At 38.2% G+C, this 19,036-nt stretch overlaps 1 protein-coding gene and 1 non-coding gene across 2 annotated transcripts in view; both read left to right on the top strand.

Annotated features, from left to right (window-relative positions):
* Nucleotides 1–19,036, top strand: part of SHC4 (SHC adaptor protein 4) — a 126,682-nt gene that overhangs the window by 54,609 nt on the left and 53,037 nt on the right. The window contains exons 3-4 of the mRNA XM_028100364.1: nucleotides 12,126–12,189; nucleotides 15,576–15,695. Coding sequence (XP_027956165.1) covers nucleotides 12,126–12,189; nucleotides 15,576–15,695 — 184 coding nt within the window. The remainder of the gene's footprint in view (nucleotides 1–12,125; nucleotides 12,190–15,575; nucleotides 15,696–19,036) is intronic.
* Nucleotides 14,011–14,116, top strand: LOC114206599 (U6 spliceosomal RNA). Its single transcript, XR_003608684.1, has one exon. It is a non-coding gene; the product is annotated as a U6 spliceosomal RNA (small nuclear RNA).

Here is a 19,036-nt window from a genome sequence, read left to right as displayed (position 1 = left end):
AGACCGATGGAAGTTTTAATCAACTGCGTGGTGCCTGGACCGATCTGCCTCAGAATCACACTGGAGGCTCCTGGGCCCCACTCCAGCCCTATAGAATTGAAATCTCCAGGAATAGTCCCAGGAGTCTACATTTTAACCAGCATCCTAGTTGATTCCACTACCTACTTAAACGGTTATGCTGTGGAATTTTTAGCAGATATGCAGGCCTTAGCTGTCCTACCATTATTTGCCATGGTGGACTCAACTGGCTAGACCAGTTATTGATTCCTCTGAAGTGTGCACACATACATCAAAAAAAAAAAGAGGGACTTACCAGGTAAAATCTGTAATATATATGCCAAATGGCCTTTCAAATAATCAGAGTTATTTGTTTAAAAAGCATCGTGGAAGTCATATACTCATTCTACCAATTACCGTCTTGCTCGGTAGTATAGATAGCTCAATGGCAAATTGTTTGAAAAATCTTAAATGGAGCCAATCTTCTTTCTTTGAAGATAGGCCTACTTTTTGGAAGTAGATAAACATCATCTGGAGTGAAATAGGGTGGATAAAGTGGACAATTAAGTTAGATCTGTTATGGCTTTTAAAAAAATGAGCTTTGACTTATAAGTGACCAGACTGTGTATCAGTTCACTCTTTCACTCCCAAAGACATGCCTTCATCATATTTTGAATATTTTGTCCAAAACAGAGTTGTTTTAGAAAAGCCCATTTTATCCCAAAGTAATGGAAAACAGTTCTTTGGATTTACAAATTTCAGGGTGTTTTGTATGAAATCAACCCCATTTCTCTCTTGTCATTTTCATAAGGCTTAGAGACTGAGAAGGTGTTTTTGTGGGTGTAGGTGTTTGCATTTTGAAATACGTGATTCCATTACACAGGAAATCATTGTGGGGATAGGAGGAAATCAGCACTTCATTTCTGTTCACCATGGGACACTTGGCAGGGGTGCGGGGGTCTCTCGCTCCAGTCAAGTGCACTTGATGGGGCAACATTTGCCTCGGAGCCAAAGGGCAACATCGTGGAGCACACAGGACAGCTGTGTTCTGTGGTGGTTGAGCTGGGTAGAATTGTAAACGTACTTTAGAATCAGATTTTAAATATAATTCAGGTTGGACAGAGAGGTACGATAAGTCAGTATGAGACTAGAAGTTGTGGGCAGTCCTGAAAGGTTTTATTTGGCCGTCTTGGGACTTGAAGTGCCTATTTCTAAAGGAAAGGATATATTTTATGGGCTGTGTCTACCCTCCTAGAGTGCAGGGGTGATGCCCCTTGATAACAGCACAAAGGGAGTTTGAAGCTATCCATTTTCTACCAGTCTGTGGGCACTGACTGTATTCATTGTGTGTTTATCTCCATGGAGGCAGGCTCATGTTCTAAAGTGTCTTGTCTGAGGGCTTACACAAATTTTTTAATGTCTTTTATTTCACCAAGCTGAACAAAATTGAATTGATCTTCTGCAGGCAAAGATTTCAAAAAAGAAGGTACTAGTTTCCCTAAAACAACGGTACAACGTTGTGGGGCTTGAGGTGCTCAGGAGTCCCTTCATTCATCGATTTGAAGGCACTCTGAGACATTGACAACCTGTCGCTTTGACACTGTGAACGGATTTCCTGGAGGATTCATGCGGGAGAGGAAAAGTAAGGGAAAGTCCCTTGGGAGATACAAGGAGATACTGGGGACTTTGTTTTGCCTGATTATTTTTGAGTTTTATTTGCGAGAGGTTTTTGCTGTGATTAAAATTTATTCTCATTTCTATTTGCCTGGACAAAATTGAAACCACTCCTTCACTGTGTGTGTGTGGGGGGGTGTGGGTGTGGGTGTGTAGCAGGAGGTGGGAAGAGTTGCCTTGAACCATTCCACTGGGCCTTTTGCCTAGTTTCATGTTACACATTTTCTGGCTTTCCTATTTACTGAAGAACTGCATTTTGACATTCACTAGAAATAATCCGTCCAACAGCCCTCCCCCCCCATTAATCGCTCCACTTTGTCTTGGGTTGTGATATTGCCGTCCAAACCTAAAACAGGGAGGGGGAGTTAGGCAACTTTGCTTCCAGAAGAGCTTAACTGTTTAAGGGTTAAAGACACAGAAAAATTATAACTTAAGTACTGTCATGGCCAAGGGTTGATGAAGAAAGGTGGCTTTGTTTGGATGATTAGTGTGGACTCTGTGAAGACAGACAAAATATCTTTTTTTGGTCTTAATGGTGTAGGCAGGGTTTTATATGCTTAAAAGCAAATCTTCCACTGCATTCTCGTTCTCTTACATCAGCCCACTTCTCCCCTTCCCTCTCATGTGGCAAAACAATAAACAAAGTGGCCACTGTTGGTGCCATAGGGCGTTTCGCCCTCTTTCTTGCTAGTGCAGGCTCCCAGAATGGAAATCGTGAGCCATTTAAACTCTGAAAGTTCTGCTTCTCCAGGAGAGGACATTTGCTGAACAGTTGCTAGCTGGAGAGTGTCTCATGACGAGTCAGTCCCAAAAGGGTTATGCAGAAATGCTGGCTGCATAGGCTCTGGGATGGTGGGGACACCCCCAGTCCTGGGAGAAATCCCTCGCTCCCTCTGGGGCGCTCTGTTTTTTCTTCTGCATTTGTAAAGTGTCTGAGGGTGTGGCTGAAACTCCAGAAAAGCATTGAAAGTACTATTTGTTCTTGAAAATGTTACAGTTAATCTCTCGGTCCTAGTCTGAGGGAAAGAAAAGATCTTTGTGAAGAAAGGCAACAAAATGCAAGCATCTATCTCTTCCCTGGCTGGGGTTGCAGATTTGTTAACTCTGATATCAGCGGAGAAAGCGGAATTTGAGAGGTTATTTTAAAGCAGCGGTTCTTAGCCTGGGATCTCTGGATTCCCAAGAGCCCCACAGATGGTTTTCTGGGGGTGGTGGTGAGGGGGAGGAGCGGATCCTCTGGAATTGAATAGAAAAGTTTGTATAGACAGACCTTTTATTGGAGACAGAGCCTGTGACTCTCTGGAGTCTCAAATCCGAAAAAAAAAATTAATAATCACTTTCTTTCGTTTTTTTTTTTCTTGTTTTATTGTGGCAAAATATACATAACATAAAATGTACCACCTTAACCATCTTTGGGCGTACAGTTCGGTGCTATTAAATACAATCACATTGTTGCGCAGCCATCACTACAAGTCACTCCCATAATTCTTTTCATCTTGCAAAACTGAAACACCCCAGTCCCCCTCCCCCCAGGCCCTGGCAATCACCATTCTACTTTCTGTCTTTACGAATTTGACGACTCTAAGTACCTAATGTAAGTAGAATCATGTAGTAGTTGTCCGCTTGTGACTGGTGTATTTCATTTAGCATATGTTGTAGCATATTACAGGATTTCCTTCCTTTTCCAGGTTGAATAATAGTCCATTGCATGTATATATCACGTTTTGCTTATGCATTCATCCATTGATGGACACTTGGGTTGCTCCCATGTTTTAGCTGTTGTGAATAATACTGCTATGAATGCAGATATACAATATCACCACTTTTTATTTTTTTAATTTTTTTAAGATTTATTTATTTATTTAAGAGAGCGAGAATGAGAGAGAGAGAACACATGAGAGGGGTGAGGGTTAGAGGGAGAAGCAGACTCCCCGCTGAGCAGGGAGCCCGACGCGGGACTCGATCCCGGGACTCCAGGATCATGACCTGAGCCGAAGGCAGTCGCCCAACCAACTGAGCCACCCAGGCGCCCAATATCACCACTTTTTAAAAGCCAGTTCATAAGCACAGGTTTCTACTGTTTTTCTTTTCTTTTTTTTTAAGATTTTATTTATTTATTTGACAGAGAGAGACAGAGTGAGAGAGGGAACACAAGCAGGGGGAGTAGGAGAGGGAGAAGCAGGCTACCCGCTGAGCAGGGAGCCTGATGCAGAGCTTGATCCCAGGACCCTGGGCTCATGACCTGAGCCGAAGGCAGATGCTTAATGACTGGGCCACCCAGGTGCCCCATCTCCTGTTTTTCTTTTGAGTAGAGCTCTATATCAAGAGATTTTCAGAATCTGTGATGCTTCCAAGCCTTAACTTACTTTAAAACTCCTTTTTTTATTAAGGTATAATTGACACACAATATTATATTAGTTTCAGGTGTACAGCATAGTGATTTGACACTTGCGTACATGGTGAACTGATCACCACAATAAGTCTAGCCACCATCTGCCACTATACAAAGTTAATACAATATTATTGACTATAGTCCCCATGCTGCCCATGCTGCACATTACATCTCATGACTGTTTTATAATTGAGGTTCGTACATTTGATCCCCTTCACCCATTTCGCCTCTGTCCCAAGCCCCTCTCCTCCGGCGAGCACCAATCTGTGCTCGGTATCTATGAGTCTGGGTTGTGTTTTGTTTTGTTTGTTTTGTTCTTAGATTCCCTATGGAAGTGAAATCATGCCGTATTAGCCTTTTCTGTCTAAACCTATTTCACTTAGCATAATACCCTCAAGGTCTTTCCATGTTGTCACAAATGCAAGATTTCACTCTTTTTACGGCTGAGTAGCATTTCATTTTTTGTACACACACACACACACACACACACACACCCCTTTATCCATTTGTCCTTCAATGGAAACTTAGACTGTTTCCATATCTTGGCTATTGTAAATAATGCTGCAATGAACCTAGGGGTGCATATATCTTTTCAAATCGGTGTTTTTGTTTTCTTCTCATAGAAACCCAGTAGTGGATTTGCTGGATGATATGGTATTTCCATTTTAAATTTTTGTAAGAAATCCCATACTGTTTTACATAGTGTCTACATCAATTTACATTCCCATTAACAGTGTACAGGGATTCCCTTTTCTTCATATCCTTGCTAATATTCTTATTTCTTGTCTTTTTGAAAATAGCCATTCCAAAGGGTGTGAGGTGATATCTTATTGTGGTTTTGATTTGCATTTCCTTGGTGATGAGTGATGTTGAGCATCTTTTCATGTGTCTGTTGGCTATCTGTATGTCTTCCTTGAAAATTGTTTATTCAGATCCTCTGCCCATTTTTAAATTAGATTATTTGTTTTTTATTATTGAGTCCTATGAGTTCTTTATATATTTTGGATATTAACCCATTATTGGTTTATGATTTGTAAATATCTTCTCCCATTTAGTAGGTTGCCTTCTCATTCTGTTGATGGTTTCTTTCACTGTGCAGAAGCTTTTAATTTGATGTAGTCCCATGTGCTTATTTTCATCTTTGTTTCCCTTGCCTTTGGAGTCAGATCCAAAAAAGGATTGTTAAGACTGATATCAAGGAGCTTATAGTTTCTTGTAGGAGTTTTATGTTTTCAGGTCTTACATTCAAGTTTTTAATCCATTTTGAATTAATTTTTGCGTATGGTGTAAGATAGTGATCTTGTTTCATTCCTTCGCATGTGGCTGTACAGTTTTCCCAACACCATTTATTGAAGAGACCATCCTTTCTCCATTGTATATTTTTGCCCCTTTGTCATAAATTAATTGACCATATATGCATATGTTTATTTCCAGGCTCTCTATTCTGTTCCGTTGATCTATATGTCTGTTTTTTACACCAGTATCTCACTGTTGTGATTACTATAACTTTATAGTATAGTCTGAAATCAGGAAGCATGATACCTCCCGCTTTGTTTTTCTTTCTTAAGATTGTTTTGGCAATTCAGGGTCTTTGTGGTACTACATAAATTGAAGAATTATTTGCTTTAGGGGTGCCTGGGTGGCTCAGCTGGTTAAGCATCGGACTCTTGGTTTCAGCTCAGGTCATGATCTCATAGGTCATGAGATGGAGCCCGCATTGCACTCTGTGCTCAACAGGGAGTCTGTTTGGGATTCTCTGCCTCTCCCTCTGCCCCTCCCCATGCTTGCGCATGTGCACGTGTGCTCTTGCTATAAAATAAATAAATAAATTAACAAATAATATAAGAAAAGAATTATTTGTTCTAGTTTTGTGGATGTAGATACTATGGAAAACAGTATGGGGTTTCCTCCAAAAATTTAGAATAGAAATACCATATGATCCAGCAAATCCACTACTGCGTTTCTATAAGAAGAAAACAAAAACACTGATTTGAAAAGATATATATATATATATATGCCACTGGTATTTTGATAGGGATTGCATTGAGTATATAGATTGCTTTGGGTACTATGGACATTTTAACAATATTAATTCTTCCAGTACATGAGCATGGAGGAATATCTTTCCATTTATGTGTGTTTTCTTCCATTTCTTTCATCAATGTCTTACAGTTTTTAGTGTACAGGTCTTCACCTTCTTGGTTAAATTTATTCCTAGGTATTCTTTTTGGTGTCATTGCAAATGCGATTGTTTCCTTTTATTTTTTTAAAGTTTTTATTTTAATTCCAGTTAGTTAACATACAGTGTTATATTAGTTTCAGATGTACAATATAGTGATTCAACACTTCATACTGTACCCAGTGCTCATCACAGCAAGTGCCCTCCTTCATCCCCATCACCTATTTCATCCATACCCCCTACCAATCTCCCCTCTGGTAACCATCAGTGTGTTCTCTATCTATAGTTGAGACTCTGTTTCTTGGTTTGTCTTTTTTTCCCTTTGCTTGTTTTGTTTCTTAAATTCTACATATGAATGAAATCATATGGTATTTGCCTTTCTATGACTAACTTATTTCACTTAGCATTATACTCTGTAGCTCCATCCACGTCCTTGCAAATGGCAAGATTTCATTCTTTTTTATGGCTGAATAATATATATATATATATATATATATATATATATATATATATATTCCAAATCCTCTTTATCCATTCTTTAGTCAATGGACACTTGGGCTGCTTCCATATCTTGGCTATTTTATTTTATTTTATTTTTTATTTCTTTTCTTAAAGATTTTATTCATTTATTTGAGAGAGAGAGAGAATGAGAGGCAGAGAGCACGAGAGGGAAGAGGGTCAGAGGGAGGAGCAGACTCTCTGCTGAGCAGGGAGCCCGATGCGGGACTCGATCCTGGGACTCCAGGATCATGACCTGAGCCAAAGGCAATCGCTTAACCAACTGAGCCACCCAGGCGCCCTATCTTGGCTATTTTAAATAATGCTGCAGTAAATACAAGGGTACATGTATCCCTTTGAATTAGGGTTTTTGTATCCTTTGTATAAATACCTAGTAGTGTGATTGCGGCATCATAGGGTAGTTTTATTTTTAACTTTTTGAGGAATCTCCTACTGTTTTCCACAGTGGCTATACCAGTTTGCATTCCCACCAACAGTGCACAAGGGTTCCTTTTTCGCCACATCCTCTCCAACACCTGTTGTTTCTTGTTGTTGATTTTAGAGGTTTGTTTTCTTGATTTCTCTTTTTTGATAGTTCATTATTAGTTTATAGAAATGCAACAGATTTCTATATATTAACTTTGTATCCTGCAACTTTACTGAATTAATATATTAGTCCTAATAATTTTTTGGTGGAGTCTTCAGGGGATTGGCCAAAAAGGAACCCCTCACTTGTTGAGGGAGTGAGCAAGGGAAGATCTGATATTCTTTTCCTGGTCCTGAAAGTGTGAGACTCCCTCCTTTTCGTGCACCTGGCAGTACATTCACTCCCTGAAGAAGTGTAGGTTTTGAATTCAGACCTGGATTTGTATTCTGCCTCTCCCACCAATGGCTGCATTATTTGGAAGAAGTTATTTAAATTCTTTGAACTTTAGTTTCCTCATTTGTAAAGTGGGTATAAAATCACTATCTTGAAATGACATTTAAAAAAATTTATTAGACATCTGGTTTGTTCAAACATTAAACCTACTGAAGATAGAATTAACAGAGCTCAGGGAGTAGGGGGGAAAAGAAACTTATCCAGCACCTGCTTCACTGCAAATTTCCTGGGGACAGAATTTCTGCATTCTGTACTACAGTCTCACCCTAAAGCATCTGCATGTGCTTGATATTGATTAACTTGAATAGGAGATGAGAAACTTTCTGTACACTCAATTTGGCAGGTAGCATTAGTGGTACAACTTTCAGAAACACTCTTAGGCACAAGAAATAGCACTGCCTGCAGTGAGAATCTTTGATAATCAAAGAAAAGAATGTCACTAAATATAATCTTAGAAATAAGGAAAATACACACAGTTTTGCCAATGGACTGCTTTACATATCAGGAAAAATGTCACAATGAGATCTTCTATGAAATTAAAACACTAATTGTTATACTCAACTTTTAATCGATTCTGAAGTTATTTTGTGGAATTAAAATTCAGAGAAAAAGAAAATTGATTTAAGCTAAGTGGAATTTAGGGAAGAAATGCAGAACTAATAAGGAATAGTAGCTGCACTTCTTTGGTTAACTCATTAAAAAAATGTCAAACATTTTCAGTCAAATTTTATTAAAAGAAAAAGCAGCAGATCACCATTACAATTCAAGAACGAAGTCTAAATATGCACTTGACAATAAAGCACATTTGAGTATGGGGTGAAAAAAGTTTTCCAAAAGACTGTCAAATGTATCCTCTCCAAATAGCCAAATAATCACTTCTGCAGGTCTCTTGTTGAGTGGAATCATAATGAACTGAAGATTGAAATGATATTGTTAAGAATAAATGGGGTGATGTACCTGAGGTGTGTAGTACTAGGCGAAGCCATATAAACAGGAGCCGTTCCTTCATTAAAATCCAGGCTCCCTGCAATGGCATTCTGTATCATTCTAAAGGTAGGGATTTCTATTGTGAAAGCGTTGCTAAACCTGGTCAAGATTTTTCTTTATGAAACTTTGGGGAAAGGAAATAAGCAAGTCTACCAAATAAACTGAAAAAATAAATCTGGATTTAGCAGCCATAAAGATGGAGGAGTTAAAGGCTAAGCTGGGATGGGACAGAGATACAAATAAAGATCTTTTCTTATCTGTAACACGAACATTGACCCATCTCTCTGTGGGTGTTGGCAAAAGAGAGAAAGGCTATCACTCTTCACTGGGATACTTTGGACATGCCCTCACATTTTCACAGCAGATGAACAAAACTCTTGCTGAGGAACTTACTTTGCATTCTTTTAATATTTTAAAAGATTATTTATTCAATCAACTGCATGGTGAAGGGAAAACATAACATTGTTTTCTATATTACTATTTAGACAGAATTAATTTTATGTAGCTGCTACCAAGGTGTGTATACCATTCCATGTTCTACTCTTTTCCCACTAATTTATGTAGACCCTTATTTCTATAGTCTTCACACGTAACATTCCCAGTGGAAATATTTATATTGATAAGTTTTATGTCTATATCACAAGCTATAGAGTTGGTTTTTTACTCTAAAATAGATGTTTATTCTATATACATACTCAATGCCATTTCAATACAAATTCTCCTCCCCTTGTCAAAAGCTCTGATAACGATTAAGAGATTTATCATCTTTTACCAAGTCACTCTCTAGAAAGACTGTATTAATACTAATCAGGGCCCCCTTGAAGTGGACTTTTCCCCATATTCCCCAACAGTGCATTTGTAATTCTCTTTTTTTGCTAACTTAATGAGAGTGAAGTGAGAATCTCGTAGTTGTTTTGATTTTCAGTTTTAAAATTATGATGAATGTGAACATTTTCCTGTTTTTTAAAACTGAACTATTTCTATCTCTTTTGTGTGAATTATCTAATCCGGAGGTTGGCAAACTATGGCCCTTGGGCTAAATATAGCCAGCTGCCTGCTTTTAGAAATAGAGTTTTATTGGAACACAGCCAGGCTCATTTGTTTGCATATTGTCAACTGCTGCTTTTGAGTTATAATGGCAGAGTTGAGTAGTTGTAACAGAGCAAAGGCTAAAATACTTATTGTTTGGCCTTTTACAGAAAACATTTTCAGACTCTCATCCCATCTCTCAGCTCTTTATTCACTCTTGTTCTTCACTTTATGCTCCAGCAATATCAAAGTATTTGTAGGTCCCCTCCTATCCTGATAATTTATATTTTCATGTCTTTACACATGCTCTTCCCTCTGCCTGGAATTTCCATACTCCACTCTGCCAGGAAGGTTCATCCTTCCAAATCGTCCTCAAGAGGTACTCACGCCATAAAGCACTCCTTTTAATTCCCATTTACAATGCTACTTTTTGTTGGACGATATCGACTGTGTGAGAATCAATTAAACAATGCCTGGGAAAGCATTTTGTAAAACTACAAGGTGCTTTATGAAAGTAAAGTAACAACTTCTAATAATAACTGTTGTTATACTTGCAGCATCAATGCACATCTTTGTTTCTACTTTTATTTCAAACCATTTACAAGGAGCTTTTTAGACCAAAGCACCCCGGTTGGCTCTCATGGAGTAAAGGATCTGCTAATACCTTTTCTATAATCCCTCTTTATTAAATATCAACAACATAGGTGCCTGGACTAGTTATTTCGGCAACACCAGAGGCTAATTCAGATTAATTATTATGTGTCTCATCAATTATTGAATAATCATTAGGATGACTCAGACATCAATCAACCAACGAAAGAGCCTAACTCTCGAGCAGTCCTTCTGTTTCATCCAGAGAACAAAGGTTGGAATCCTACAGAAACCATAAATATAAAATCCTGAGAAAATATGCTAAACCAAAAAGCCATTCTGTGTTTTGGTTACAGGTAATTATGCAAGTCAGACAAGAGAATACCTTGGAGAAGAGTTTCATATATTCTCCCCCCGCAAAAAAAGAATCTGAACTAAAACACACATTATAAATCTAAAATGGTGCCTAGAATCTTTGGGAATTCTACTTATCTTTCCAAAGTGTCTGCTAGAACACTGAGAACATAGATCTGCACTAATATATCTATATCTATATATCTCTGTGTCCGTGTTATATATCTCTCTCTGTAGATAGAGAGGGAGATAGATTTGTTTAGTGGGTCTGCATGCCTCTGAGTGTTCCTCCCCTCCTTTAGGAATCAAAAATATCTAGCCTGCGCCTGGGTGGCTCAGTTGGTTGGGCAACTGCCTTCGGCTCAGGTCATGATCCTGGAGTCCCGGGATTGAGTCCCGCATCGGGCTCCCTGCTCAGTGGGGAGTCTGCTTCTCCCTCTGACCCTCTTCCCTCTCGTGCTCTCTATCTCTCATTCTCTCTCTCTCTCTCAAATAAATAAATAAAATCTTTAAAAAAATAAAAAATATCTCAAAGAAAATATTTTCATGAAGTATGTATAAAAATTGTAATACAATGTTGCACATGCTCCTATGTGTGTGAACTAATTCGGTTTGCAAATTTAAGCAATGATCTCCAGTGAATCCAGGAAAAAGCTTAGAGATGTGCTTTGTGCAAAGTTTAATATATCGGTTGAAAGCCACAAGGTTATGGCTCAGATTACACCGAGTGAAACCTCCGCCCGTTGTGAATGCTGAGTTCCAGAGAAAAAAGCTCTTAGTTATAACTGCGTTTCTGGAAATGAGGGCACCGCTCTGCTCACCACTTCCATTAAGGAACAACGTATTTTAGTGGTGCCTTTTTCTCAGGAAGTACGATACAGGGTAAGGTATATGTGTGTGTGTGTATATATATATATATATATATATATATATATATATATATATAAGCAAAGGAGGAAATTTGTTATTGATTTTCATTTCTACTCTGAAATTACATGAAAGCTCAATGGCTTGTAGCAGTATCTCGGTCAATAAGGCTCCATTTGAGACCACCTTGAAGTTCAATTCTCTCCCAGTCCTTTTAAACTTACTCTGGGGTCAGATTCTTTTGTATTTCATCATCTTTGGTGCTGAGATATCGGGAAGCTTTTTATTCATAACACAACAGAGAGGATTTTGCTAAAAGTAAAACCGAAGTGTCCCCAGACACCAAAGTTCTACCCCTCCTTTTTGGTTACAAATCAACATTGCCAAAAACCAAACCTGAAAATCCAAGGAAAAAAAGAGATCAAGAAGGTGAATAGTAGGACTCTTTATTGTAAAGTGATTTTTTTTTCAGCATTAGGGTGTTGCTGGGTTTTGGGGGAGTTTGAACGGCAGAGGGACTAAGTGCAATGCTTTATCCCGTGGGGATAGGGGAAGGTCATTTATGTCAGACTTACCATTACGTGTGTGCACATTTTGTTCATAAATACTTGTTAATGTTTATTGAACATTTACTGCATGTTAGTATGCTAAGTCTTTATATGGTTTCTGTTCTGTAGGGAAGCAATAAGTCGCCTGTGTGAAGCTGTCTCTGGGGCAAATGGAGCCATTAAAAAGCGAAAGGTAAATATTGGTGTGGTTTTCTTGTTCTCTGTTTCTCTAACTAGGGGAAAGAGAATATCAAAATAGTTCATTCTACCATAGGAGCTAAAGTGCAGAATGGCCTTTACCAGTTGGCGTGATATCAGAGATGCACTGAAAGTTGGTCTTGTCTCCCACATTTTTCTGACTTGCCTGACACTCTCTGAAATGGTGATGTCTTGAGCGGTGGAATGGAGAGAGCACCTGGGGTTCAAGTAAAAAAATCTGGGTTCCGTCCTGGGTGTTTACTTACCTTTGGGCCTGGTCTCTCCTCTCTCTGAGACCCCATGCTTGTTCCTGTAAAGTTAAACCAGATGACCAGGGTGGTACCTTCCAATTTCAGTATTTTATAATGTATCTATTCTGCATTTTAACATTTAGAATTTTTAGATTCCTTGGCCCATTTTCAAATGGAAAGGTGGGTGCTGGTAGGGTTGAGATAATAACACATGAGTAGAAGGAAATTTTCATGCTGAAAGAAAGCATAAGATGTGATGTTACATAGACTTGGATTTAAATCCTGACTCTGCCACCTACTGTGTGATCTTGGACAAGTCCTTTCACCTTTTGGATCATTGGTTTCCCTGACTGTAAATTGGGAGAAAAGAGCACGTACTTTATAGAGCTGTGTAGAATTAAATGAAATGGTGTCTACACAGTGTCTGGCATATATTAGGCTTTCAATGGCAATGGTAGTTAGTATTATTGCTATTTAGTTGTCAACCCTAGAACATTTAGTTGTTTTGGAATGTGCAAAGGGGAGGTGCAAAGGGTTTTAAGATAACTATGTAAATCATGGAATTGTAGATTGTTTAAGAGAGAAGGAATTTTTAGAGATCTTCCAGTCCAACCCTCCCATTTTGCCAGCTACTATACTGGTTCAGAGAAGATTTGCCTTGAGTCACTCCGATGATGGTGAGAGCCAGCTATAGAAACCAGGTCTTCAGATTTCCAGCTTTGTGCTTTATTTCCATACCACCCTGCCTCATTCTTTATTAGTCTTCATTATTTTGCATAGGGCTGAACCCAGTGTCACCCAGAGTGACTCAGATGAGCCACAAGGCATGGAAAAACACTGATAAGTGGCCTTTCAATTCTATTAGAACTCCCTATTTAGTAGTTTCTTTGACAAAACCCATGGCCCCAAAGTAGCCTCTGGCCTCCTCCTGCCTCTCATAACCTCTGCAAATAGGATGCTTTTACTGGATGGTCCCAGCAAACAGGCTCACTCATTTAAGACTCCTGACAAAAATAGGGAGTCCACACCCCAAAAACAAAATAAAACAAAACAAATGAGGTTATCATCTTTCCAGAAAGTACACATGGAAAGAAAAATATATTGAGTTAATTTCCTTTGATAGCTAGCATTGATTGCATACTTAATACGTGCCAGGGACCCTTTATGCACTATATTATCTTTATACTCTTTTTCCTCCCAATTAAAAAAATTGTGGTAAAATATGCATAACATAAAATTTTAACCATTTTAACCATTTTTAAGTGTACCGCTAAGTGATACTATGTACATTCACATCATGGTGCAACCATTGCCCCATCCATCCCCATGACTCTTCATCTTGTAAAACTGAAACTCTATACACATTAAACAATGACTCCCCAGTCCCCCATTTCTCCAGCCCTGACAACCACCATTCTACTTTCTGTCTCTATGAATTTGACTACTCTTAAGTACCTCATCTGAGTGGAATCATACAGTATTTGTCTTTTTGTGACTGGATTATTTCACTTCATATAATGTCCTCAAGATGCATCCATGCTTAGCATGTGTCAGAATTTCCTTCCGTGCTCATTTCAGCAGCACATGTACTAAATTGGGATGATACAGAGAAGATTAGCGTGGCCCCTGGGCAAGGATAACATGCAAATTCGTGAAGTGCTCCATACTTTTGTAACTGGGTGGTGGGCGTTAAAGAGGGCACTTGAAGTAATGAGCACTGGGTGTGGTACAGAACTGATAAGTCACTAAATTCTCCCTCTGAAACTCATAATACAGTGTATGTTAATTAAATTGAATTTAAATTAAAAAAAAAAGACTTTCCTCCCTTTTCCTAAGGCTGAATAATATTCCATTGGATATATGTAACACATTTTGCTTATCCATTCATCAGCTGATGGATACTTGGGTTGTTTCCATGTTTTAGCTATTGTGAATAATGCTGCTATAAATATGGATATACAACTATCTATTCAAGTCCCTGCTTTCAGTTCTTTGGGGTATATAACAAGCGGTAGAATTGCTGGATCCCCCTATGGCAATACTGTTTTTGATTTTTTTGAGGAACTGGGAACTGCTATTCTGTTTTCCATAGTGGTTGTACTATTGTACATTCCTACCAATAGTGCACAGGATTTCTATCTCTCCATGTCCTTTCCAACACTGGTTATTTTCTAGTGTTGTTGCTATTTCTGCTTTTGTTTTTCACTAGTTACAGTTCTATCTAGATTTTCTATTTCTTCATGATTAAGTCTTGGTAGGTTTAATGTTTCTAAGCATTTGTCTATTTTATCTAGGTAATCCAGTTTGTTAATGTGCAAATGTTCATAGCACTCTCTTATAATGCTTTTTGTTTCTGATGAATTGGTAGTTACATCCCCACCCCACTTTTGTTCCTGATTTTAGTGATTTGAATCTTCTTTCTTTTTTTCTTAGTCCATCTAGCTAAAGCTTGGCCAATTTTGTTGATATTTTTGAAGAACTTACTTTTGGTTTCATTGATTTTGTCTCTTGTTTTTCTAGTCTCTGTGTCACTGATTTCTGCTCTAACCTTTATTATTTCCTTCCTTCTACTAGCTTTGGGTTTAATTTGTTCTTTTTTTGAATTCCTTAAGCTATAAAGCTAGGTTCTTGATTTGAGAGCTTTCTTCTTTTTTTAATATATGTGTTTATAGTTATAAAGTCCTCCCTTAGCACCACTTTCACTGTGTCCCATATGTTTGGTATGTGTGTTTTTCATACTTTTTTTAATGGTCACAAAAAAACCCAGACAGCAATTCTTTCTTTTTTTAGACATCTGGTCTTCAAAGGGCCTGGAGAGTTCAGCTAGCCCAAACTCTCATAGGAATTACATTTATATAAAGCAGACCCCTTCTTCCAACACTTGGGGAGAAGGGAATGTATCAGAAAAGTTCTGAGGGCTCAGATTTCACTACTTACTAAAAAAGTTTGCTGCATTCCATTTTTTAAAACTTTTCATTAAAAAAGAGGAGGGATTCCATCTCATTTGTTTTGTGTAAAGTAAAATAGAGAGGAAGAACATGTGTTTCGACCCATTTTTAACACTTAAAAAGATTAATATTATTCTGTAACAAAATCCTTAACTTAGAGTGTTGTTTTGCTATTTTTAAAGCCTCCAGTTAAGTTCCTATCTACAGTTCTTGGCAAAAGTAATCTTCAGTTTTCGGGAATGAATATTAAACTGACCATTTCAACATGCAGCCTCACATTGATGAATATTGACAACCAACAGGTAAGATCATGAATGTCATTTATAGTTTAACATATGTATTTTTCTAGAAAAGTATGGGCATAATAAAGAAAATAAAGTTTCAGAGTGTGCCTTAAATTTAATAAGGCACAGGGAAAAAAATCTGCCAAGGATTTATGCATAACAATAATTAGAACAACAGTATCATTAACCCATCACTGGCATTTAACTGCTTGCATACTTGCCTCTACCTAATTGTAGAGGGACTAAGGTGCAAATAACATTGTAAAGACCACTTGGCAAATCAAATTCTTGAGTCGGTTGTTTATTACTTTCCACCAGTGCTCCCCAAAGGGAAAGCAATTCCATTTTCAGAACTAACAGACTGTGTGTTGGATGGGTGGTACAAATGAAGGACAGAGGGGAAGGGTGATGTGAGGGTTAATATTCTAGCAGACTGAAATTTAAGCATAAAACATTTTCTTCCAACTTTTAAGGTTGAAATGTTTTGTAAAATGTTATTACATAAACACAGTTTTTTTTCTTCTTTGATGATTTATGATACCATGGTATGCCTGAGTTCTCATTGTGAACCTTATTTCTCAAAGAACAGCATTGCTGAAGCAAATATAGAAGATATACAGGCACTGGACTAAATGTGTACCTTCAACTAGGGCACTGTTTGACTTGCTTTCTATTTTTTAAGCTGAATTCCGTATATCAGGTTATTTATGTGTGTTAGAGTTTAATTCTTCTTGGTCTAATACGTTGTGATTCGAGGTTCTTAACATTTAAGGTTTTACTCTATGGAGTACTGTTGATTAGGGACTCATGGAAGGTTGAACGTGTAGTTGGCTGTGCTAAAACACCAGGGGCTTGAAGGTCACATATAAGTTGAAATCCTGGCTCTGCCACTAACAAACAAGTTACTCCATCACTCAATTTTCCCATTAGTGAAATGACATTATAGTACCTATTCACAGAGTTTCTGAAAGAATGGATTTAGCAATAGTATGTAGCATTGGGTTATTTAGAGGATTAAGTAAGATCATCAATGTAAATCACTTAGCACAGTGCAGTACCTATTATTATTATTTACTCAAACATTTTTCCTATTTCCTTGAGACATTTTCATAAACTCAGTACTTAACAGGGAAAGCATATTTTAAAACATAAAATTGTGAAATTTTCAGTAACATATAAATACAGTTATATACATTTTTGACTCCAGTGTTTTTGCCAAAAAATTCACTTGCAGTTTTGAGGGCTGCTTTGTTTTCTAAGTTCAAAAGCAGAGTAAAATATATTGCTTCACAGTAGTATAAAACTCCATTGAGGATAATGCTTAATATGAAATAGTTCAAAACAAATTCCTGTCTAGCTGGGTCCTGATTGGTTATCCAAGAGAGGGGATACCGTTGGTATAACGACAGCAGAACATTTGAGGCTGTGCTTGGGAGATGCAACAAATCTATGTGGAAGGGAAAACAGTCTTTCAGATGCTTTGCCCATAAGACATTTGTAAATGTAAAATTTATTTTTAATTTTCATCCATGTGTATGGTACCAAGGGTGCTTATTGCCTTGAGCTTTGAGGTCTCACTGAGTATAGAAGCACTTGAATTATCTCAGAATTTTGTAGGGGAGGAAGAGTAAGCAAATCTACAGCCATCATGGTGACAGCCTTATGTGCAGAATATAACGAGCATTAAAAAAAAATGATTCTTTCTATGGGGTGACTGAAGGAATGGAGAATTTAGGAAGAATAGGGTTGTGGTATGTATCGGTAGGGGGCATAGTTTATTCTCATTTCTTTCTCTTCTACTACAGTTTTTCTGGGCTACTGCAATTAGAGGGGGTATTGTCACATGCCCTTCATCTTTCTGGCAGAACAGAAGTAGGGACAGTGGGCATGGGTGGCTTCCACTACCAGTAGTTATAGCAATGAGTGCCTCTGGAAGTAAGACATTTTTTCTGCATTGGTGGCATGGTTATGTGTTCAGCCCAGTGGTGGAGTGAGGACCAAAGTTAGGATCTCATTGACCTCACACCCAGGTGCTGATTTTTAAAAATAATTTTGAACCATTCTGCAGGCCTACGGGAAATGGTTTGGTAGTGGTGGCGGTGCGGTGGGGGGTGCAGGTGGCATAAAAAAGATGTGCAACTGCATCTGCTTTACTCAAGAAGCTTTATAAATCCCATCAAAAGGGCAAGTAAAATGTTCGAGGGAGGAAGGCAGCAGAGAAGCGACCTTATAGTTGTACATGAGAGAATGATTTACTAATTAAGTTCTCCTTAAAGAAAGCTACCCTTTGAAGTTCTAAGATAAATACCAAGAAATATTAATGCCTCCCTTCCTCCCCCCTGCCAACTTCTAAGATATACTTTGGACTGAAAACATAAACAGGTTCAAGTTTATAGATACATTCATAGATGACAGAGTATTTATGGGTCAGACGGTTCACATTCATCTTCAGCCACTGAGAACAACTTCAGGATTATAAGCATTCACTCCCAGAAAATGTCTCAGAGGCAGAAAATAAAATTATATTAAACATGTAATGCTTGCAATTTTTAAAACTTACTGTATTTTGGGATGGGAAGTACATTTTGGAAAAGCAAGTTTTAGGGATTTTTGTATATTCCTTGTTTTAAAAATTCAAGCAACAGACTTGCTTGACATACTTTAATATATTAGGGACTTAAGCAAAAGTGTCAGGCTCAAGAGCTCCCACTCCCACTATTCTTTACTCATATCTACAATCCTACCACCAACTCTAACAGCTAGTGAAATGATACAGAGAAGGGTAATAGAGATAAAGAAGGTAAAATAGGCAGAAAATGGAGACATCCTTTAGTCTCCATGAAGAGAGGCCAGGCAGGTAGTGCTTACTGTCCAGGGACAAGGAAAACAATGGTGCAAGCATAATGATACACGGTGAGTGCCACCTGGCCTCCATGTTGGGGAGACAACACTGGGAAACATGGCAGTACAATACCTTCCCTACGTAAAGGGAGATCGGATGCTTTTTCCCACATGACTATATGTCAAGGGCTGCCAGATCTTCAACTTTTGGGGGAAAAAAAAAAGATGGAAATCTGGGAGTTTTGCTGCACTCTCTGGGTTATGAGATGTTGGTCTTTAATTAAGAATTAAAATTTTAAGCATGAGACAAAATAAATCTGTGTCCTTAGGGCAGCCAATGTAGGACAATCTAAGCAAAAATTTATTATATGCATAGATCCAGAAAACCACACCCCCATCATCCTACATACTCACAAGCTTTTTGAAGTTCCCTCTCCCCATTCCATATCCCCACCCTCTCCCCTGTTCACAAAATAAGGACCAGAATCTCTCTAGAACTCCTTTCTTTAGTTCCCGTT

This window comes from Eumetopias jubatus, unplaced genomic scaffold (genome assembly GCF_037043125.1).
Source record: "Eumetopias jubatus isolate StellerSeaLion01/CBP00866 unplaced genomic scaffold, mEumJub1_p1.0 scaffold_7, whole genome shotgun sequence".
NCBI lineage: Eukaryota > Metazoa > Chordata > Mammalia > Carnivora > Otariidae > Eumetopias > Eumetopias jubatus.
Note: the sequence above shows the minus strand (reverse complement) of the source record. Positions and strands in the feature narration are given on the sequence as shown.